This window comes from Cyprinodon variegatus, unplaced genomic scaffold, assembly GCF_000732505.1.
Source record: "Cyprinodon variegatus isolate N-32 unplaced genomic scaffold, C_variegatus-1.0 Scaffold517, whole genome shotgun sequence".
Classification (NCBI taxonomy): domain Eukaryota; kingdom Metazoa; phylum Chordata; class Actinopteri; order Cyprinodontiformes; family Cyprinodontidae; genus Cyprinodon; species Cyprinodon variegatus.
The window spans coordinates 46,009-52,912 of NW_015150970.1; the positions used below are offsets into that span (position 1 = coordinate 46,009).

Consider the following 6,904-nt stretch of genomic DNA (forward strand, 5'->3'; position numbering starts at 1 on the left):
GTTGGAAGAAGAAACACAAAAACACTTTAATAAAGTTTATCATCACAGTTCAGCATCTTTGCTGCAGTAAGAAATAAAGACATCAGCTGTAATTTGAGTGAATGTTCCTTCATTACGCAGGACTCGGATCAGGGCAACTTCTAAACTGGAAAAAATGTAACTTACATAAATTAATATCAATTAGTGAATAAGAAAGTGAAGAAAAAAACAAAAACAAACTTGGAAGTCAAGAAGCTTGACCTGCAGAAACTGTCCAAGTAATGAAGACTAAGAAAATCTAACTGTTTGTAGCTAATATGGTTCCATGACCATTTTTAACAGTGGAAGTGGGAAAGTTTCTGGCTCCAGCTGAAATCAGGCCTGTTGGGAGTAATGATGCTGAGAGGAAGCAGGTGCGGCTAATTGATGCAGCTGAGGAACCAATAAAACACATCAAGGCTTCTGTTTAACAGAGTTCACTTTGTGCAACATGGAGTGTCGATGTGTTTTCAGGTGAGTTTGTTTCCTGTGTTAAGATGTTTTTTATTTTGTTTATTAACTGAAAAAGTCTTTCTCAGCAGAATTTTCTGGATTCCTTTCCTTCTTTTCAACATTGGAGTCTGTTTTCCTATAAAATACCGTGAGTAGAAACACAGTAGTCACCTACGGATGTTGGGCAGTAAAATAAACTTGGATATAATCTCTAACTGAAAGCCTAACAGGATGATGTCTGATCTTTTGTTCCCAGGTTTTGGTTGGCCCAATATAGACTACAGAGTTGGTGTCGGTTCTGACCTCACTGCAGGAGTTTCCTCTGATCCTGGTTCTGCTTACACCAGCAGTGGGGTTGGATCGGATTTTGGCGATGGATCTAATGCGCTACGTTCAGCTCTGCACGATGCAGAAATGGATCAGATGATTGAAGACCTGCTGAGCCAGAGCGCCAACAATCTGCTGCTTCACTCTCAGTGGGCCTCCGATGTTTCCCCAGGAATGGCGACACGTCTCGTCTACCCATCGTCCCATGTTGTCCGTTCAAACCGCGGATATATGCGAGCACGAGACTTCAGTTCTCACTCTCAGTACAGCCCGGAGGCTTTCAATCCCATTCCAGTCCCTGCAGAGCAGCCTGGGAGCCCCTCCATGGGGGTCAAAAGGGCAACTGTTGACCAAGTTAGATAACTACTGAGGGGTATTTAACCTACTGGAGCTTTTACATGGGACACCATTCAGAAACTCTATAAATAGAAACTAGTGTCTTGGGGTGTGGGTTAAATATTTTATTTTCTTTACTGGAAGGAAGGAGATCCCTTTCTGTTTTTGTTTTTTACCATTCCCAGTTTATTTGGTTTGATTCAAGATGGTAGGGATGTTTACCTGCAGAGCTCTTGATTAAAAACCTTCCTTTGAATCCAAACTGCTGTCTGGGTTGCTTTAAACCTGTGCTCTGGTGACCTCTGCTGGCTGGGTTCAGTATATGTAACGCTAACATGAGGCAACTGCTCTCCTGTTGGCCATCAGTAATGTTTCAGGAATAACCATATTAGGATTAAATATGACCCTAAATGTAAATGTTATAATTCTGGTCCCAAAAAAAAAACTTTGCCATCAAAGGATGGTTTTGAAACTACTTACCTGTGAAAAGCAAAAAGCTTCAAGTCTGCAATGACTCCTCTGAGGTTTAAAGAGCAGAAGTGGTCTGCAGACGTAGCTCAGCAGGTCATCAAGTTTGGATGGGTCCAATGAACCACCCTAGGATGCAAAGGAGCAGATTAATCTTCACTGCAGCAGTTCAGACCGATGTGTAGGTTGGGACTCATTGGGTATGCAGAAACTCCCACAGCTCCTAGTGAAAGGAGGAGCCCTGCACAATGACCTCCAGCAATCCACAGCTGTGAAACGGACTCCATGAGGATGGTATGAGGGCCCCACGTCCACAGATGGGGGTTGTTCTCACAGCACAACACCATGGAGGATGCTGGGCATTTGCAAGTGAACACCAGGATTGGCTAATTCACCACTGGTGCTCTTCACAGATGATGGCAAGGCCACACTGAGCACAATGACGGTCTGGAGAGGGATCTGCTGCCTGCTAGTGGGTCCTTCAGTGGGTCAGTAATGGTGTGGGGAACATTTCTTCAGGTTCTCCATGTGCCCCTAGAGGTAGCTGGACTGTAATCTGGTACAGAGATGAGATTGAGACCATCTGCTGGTGCAGTTAGCCCTGGGCTCCCAATGCTAGACCTCATGAGACTGGAGTGTGTCAGCAGTTCCTGCAAGATGAAGGCGTTGAAGCTAAGGACACGCCCCCAGCGTCTCAGTGCAGAGAAAACACACAGCTTTATTACTTTGGAGACCCGATTTTATATGCTTGTTTTAAAAGCGTATCAATTCTGTATTTAGAAAAAAGTATTTAACCATTCACCATGGTTACATAAACGGAGAGCGATGGATTTCACTCAGTCGGCACTTTATTTTTATCTTTGCAAAGAGAGAACAGTTCATCATACGGCCCTTATTGCACCATAATCAGCCCTGTTCTGATCTGAGCAGCGTTCGTTCCTCCTTACTGACAATAATGGAAAGAAGTCAGTCAAAACTAATTAATGACACTTTGGTTAAACAGTAACATGGTTTGTTATGGGAAGAAGGTTTGCCTTATGTAAAAACATCCACACACGGGAATACTGAGGCCTTGCAGGTCAAACAGGCTGAGTGAAAAGTTTTATGAGTAATTAACTAAATTTTCCAACCATAGAAATATGAAATTCTATTGTACAGAATAGATCAATCTTAGACCAACTTCAGTAACCAAAATAAAAAAATAAATTACATTTTTTAAATAAACTTCTGGAATAAAGACATGAAAGAACATCTTAGCGCTGCTGTCAAACAGTTTCTAAAGTTCAAAGCATAATGCCAGCACAGGCAGAGATAAGAGTGAAAGAGATTAAATCACAAAAAACATATTTTAAAAAGACAGAGAAAACGCCGAAAAGGAGATCTAAAAACAAAAAAAGCTGACTTATTAAAGAAATCAATGAATAAATAATCATTTGATTTCCAGCAGCTGAGGTTAGTCAGGTAAAGCTCTACCTGAAATAAACCAGAGATAAAGATTTACTGAAGGGGGCGGATCTTCATGCTGATGGCCTTCAGGGAATACTCATAGCCTTTCCAGTGAAACCATTCCACTCCAACAGCTCGAAAATGGGTGTGTGGGCCCCACAGATAGGCCCCGTTAGGGTTGGCATAGTGACACGTTTTGTACCAGAACGCTCCTTGGTACCCTCTGGCACAGTTTCCCTCCGGAAGGTCGAATGTCACGAACTTCTGTTCACTATGATACGTCAGAGAGTCTCCTGCAGAAACATGAAAATGTTACTGAAGAAAAGCATAAATGTTTTCTCTCTCTGCCTGTTCTGTGGTTCATGGACATGATGTCATCGGGGATGGAGAGTGTTGGTTCCCTCAGGGTCTCAACCTTTGCTTTTGTTGTTATACGATGGTGCATGGAGCCTAAAGCCGGGCGGACGATAAATTTTTTCTCTTTTCGGGCTGATTCTCTAGTCGTGCGAGAATTTTTCGATCGGGACAACTTTCAGCCTGATGGTGCATCCTGCGTGGTGCAGTGAACAGGGGGTAACGAGGGGTGATCGGCCTCTAACGACCACCTCCCCATCAGGAATCATGAGGTCAGGAGAAAATCAAACATGTTTGAAATTCAGTCGGACCTCCTGAGGTGTTGGTGAGTAAATCCTGCTGATGAAGCAGACCTACGAGCCGATCTACCAGAACCTCACGCACTGAGCATGTTCAAACAACCGAGTTCTTCTTCTTCTTCTTCCAGATTGACGAGTCTGACCAGCGCCACCTCTCTGCGCTGTCCGATTTAGTCCCTGTCAGGGTCCTGGTGTCTATCGCCAGGAGTCTATGGGTGAGAGGCGGGGTCATCCTGGTCAGGTCGCCAGTCTGACGCGGGGCAACACGGAGACACAGAACCACTCACACCTAAGGAGAATTTAGAGATGCCAATAAACAGTCATGTTAGGGTGCTGCAGACGTTAGCTCGTCCACATTAGCCAGGGCTAACGTTAGCGTGTCTGCAGCAGCCAGGGCTAACATTAGCCGTCTGCAGCAGCCAGGGCTAACGTTAGCACGTCTGCAGCAGCCAGGGCTAATGTTAGCACGTCTGCAGCAGCCAGGGCTAACGTTAGCACGTCTGCAGCAGCCAGGGCTAATGTTAGCTCGTCCACATTAGCCCTGGCCGGGTTCTTACTCACGTTCTTGTGAATTAAGTAACAGTCTTAGTTTTGACGTCATTTATTTGAAATTATTAGTTTTGTTGTTTCTTTTATGTGTTTTTATAAATGTTCTTGTTTGTGTTTCAGACAGCTTTTCCTCCAGTCTGCAGCTTTGCAGCCAATGATTCGGCTCTAGAAGTAAACATGGTGTGTTATGAGGTTTTCTCAAACGGAAACTGCTGTCCTCAGCAGAGCTTTTTTCATGTTTTATTTCTACATTCAGCTTTTGCAGAGTTTGATCCTCAGATTTATAGTCGTCACACAGAAACCAGTCTGTTGATGGTGGGTTTTTAAAGCTGCAGACTTTCCCGGTTGGGTGGGCGGTCGTCAGCATCAGAGAAACTACCGACTATGTAGTAGCAGCCCATTCCTATTCTTCTCTGGTTTGATAGAAGATTGTGACACGTTTAGTTTAAACCAATAACACTTCATGCAGCATCAACAGTGGAGGTTGGTGACACAGCATCGTGTCACAGGTCTGTTTCTCTTTCTTTTAATAATCTGATGTGATCACCTGTCTTATCTGAAGCAAAGTGAAGCTGTAAACAGCAGGGCGACCCTTCCTAACAAATATAAAACGTTTTAAACTTGTTCACTACTGGGAAATGATCTGCTGGCTGAGTTTCACGGTGACCCACCTGCACCTCCGTTCGTAAACCCAGACACATGCAGTCTGTAGCCGTCGGACTCAGGACCAATGGAGAAGCTGGAGTAACGCGCATACACCTTGTTTCCTTCAAAGTCCTCCATGTCCACCAGAAGCTCATAACGTTTCCTCTGAGTGAGGTGGAAGAGACTCTCAAGACCTGAAAGTCAGACGTAGAAATTCGTCTTTCTGACGTCTGTGGTCTGAGGAGGAAAGCTGCTTGATGTCTCACCGAGCCAGTATTCCCCAACGGCGTTCCCAAAGCCGCTCCGGTACTGATCCCAGGGCCGATAGAAGTTCACTGAACCGTCCATCCTTCTCTGGAACACCTGGAAAGGGTTAACCAGTTACACTAAATATACCTGTCACGGTCTTTGTTCTGGTTTCTTTTGAGTTTTCAGTTTCACATTCATTCATGTTTTTCTTTGTTTTCTAGTTTTATTGGTTTAATTCCTATTTTGTGGATGTATTTGAGTTCTTAGGTTTTTCTTGGTTGCCCTCTGCTGCCCTCTTGTGTTGGCCACCTTTCCCCTGGCTCCCTTCTAGACTGCTCTGTTCACACCTGCTCCCAATCAGCTCCTTAATCCAGTCTCTGTTCTGTCGTGCTGAACAAAGACTGTTCTGTATTGAGAGCGCAGCTGCGTAGGCGTTGGACTGGATCCATCAAATTAAAACCTTTAATCATCTTTTTTAAACAAAGAAAGCAGCATCTGTTCAGAAAGAACCATGGCTGGGGTTTAAATCCAGACCTCCTTCGCTGCACGGAGCAACAAAGCTGAATTCAAATACAGCTTAAAGAACAGGTTGGTGCATTATGAACACATCTGGAACAGATGTTAGACATATAAATAAAAATAAAAAAGATGGGTTTGGGATTCAGAGGTATACTAAAAGAAAAGGTACATTGTGCAAATAAATATTTAGCTGCCAAATATTATCAGAAGGTTAATGGTGGATAAATGGAGGAATAATTAGAGCCCAGAACAGAAAACTACTCATTAAAATACTTACAGTCCATTTTCCTCCAAGAGAGTCCATATCACAGAACACCTGCACAAAACATAAACCACATGTTGTGCTGGAGCAACATTTCAGGAACCGTTTTATGGTGGACTTCCTGCATCAGGCGTCCATATTTTCCACCACAGGACAGTGAGGAGGAGCTTCATTGCAGACGGTGGGTTTACCAGGACAGCAGAGGTGGCGCCGATGGGATAGATGGTGTAGACGCCACTGGGCCTGCTGGTATTCTGCCTTTGAACGTCGCTGCAGTCCAGAGGGAGGACGAGGTCTGAGCAGCGGCTCATGATGGGAACCAGGAGGAAAACTGCCGCCGGCAGCTGGAGTGGAGGAGAGTTCCGGTTATTCACTATAAAACATGTTGGTTCTGAGAGGAAAAGCAGCGATGCTCATCCAATCACACAGAACAACAATTTACTCTCTGGTTCTGTTAAAATACCCAAAGCATCACAACATTTCACCAGTTCTCCCAGTTTAGTTTCACCCATTAACTCACCTTCATGGTCAGATGTGTGGAAGTGACCCGATGGAAACTCTAAGCTGTATTTATACACCAGAGGTGAATCATTTACAGAAACCCTGATGGAATAAAGGTACATTAGGGCTTTAGAAGCTGCTGCTACCTGAAGGGAACTTTCCTGGATCTCTGGATGTGATGAAATGCAGTAGATGCCCGAATTGATCAACAGGATTTCCATCAGGGCAGTCCGGATGAAAGTCATTTCAAAGATAACGGATTTCTAAAGCAAACATTTCAAAAGATAAACTGAGAGGGAAACATTAATGATTAAAGAATAAAACCGGGGAAGAGAACAAAGCTCAGATGCAACTCAGAGAGTTTAGGCCAGGGGTGAAAAGAAACTGAGAACATTGAACTTGTCCTGGTGAAGATTCTCCGTCATGCAGGTCAGAATCAGTCCAGAAAAGTTAAAAAACATCAATCCGCTGGACTTTG

The 6,904-nt window shown here is 44.1% G+C and overlaps 2 protein-coding genes across 2 annotated transcripts in view; both read right to left on the bottom strand.

The window, feature by feature from the left end:
• The window catches only part of LOC107094966 (microfibril-associated glycoprotein 4-like), a 5,001-nt gene extending 4,004 nt beyond the window's left edge, over positions 1-997 (bottom strand). Inside the window, exon 1 of the mRNA XM_015390902.1 lies at positions 994-997. Coding sequence (XP_015246388.1) covers positions 994-997 — 4 coding nt within the window. The remainder of the gene's footprint in view (positions 1-993) is intronic.
• A 2,067-nt stretch (positions 998-3,064) lies between these two features.
• LOC107094967 (microfibril-associated glycoprotein 4-like) lies at positions 3,065-6,548 on the bottom strand. The gene is made up of 6 exons (XM_015390904.1): positions 6,446-6,548; positions 6,117-6,337; positions 5,941-5,979; positions 5,162-5,258; positions 4,922-5,089; positions 3,065-3,341 (listed from the first exon to the last, which is right to left on the bottom strand). The coding sequence occupies exons 1-6, from the start codon at positions 6,546-6,548 to the stop codon at positions 3,100-3,102; spliced, it is 870 nt and encodes a 289-aa protein (XP_015246390.1). The 3' UTR covers positions 3,065-3,099.
• Positions 6,549-6,904: the final 356 nt, after the last annotated feature.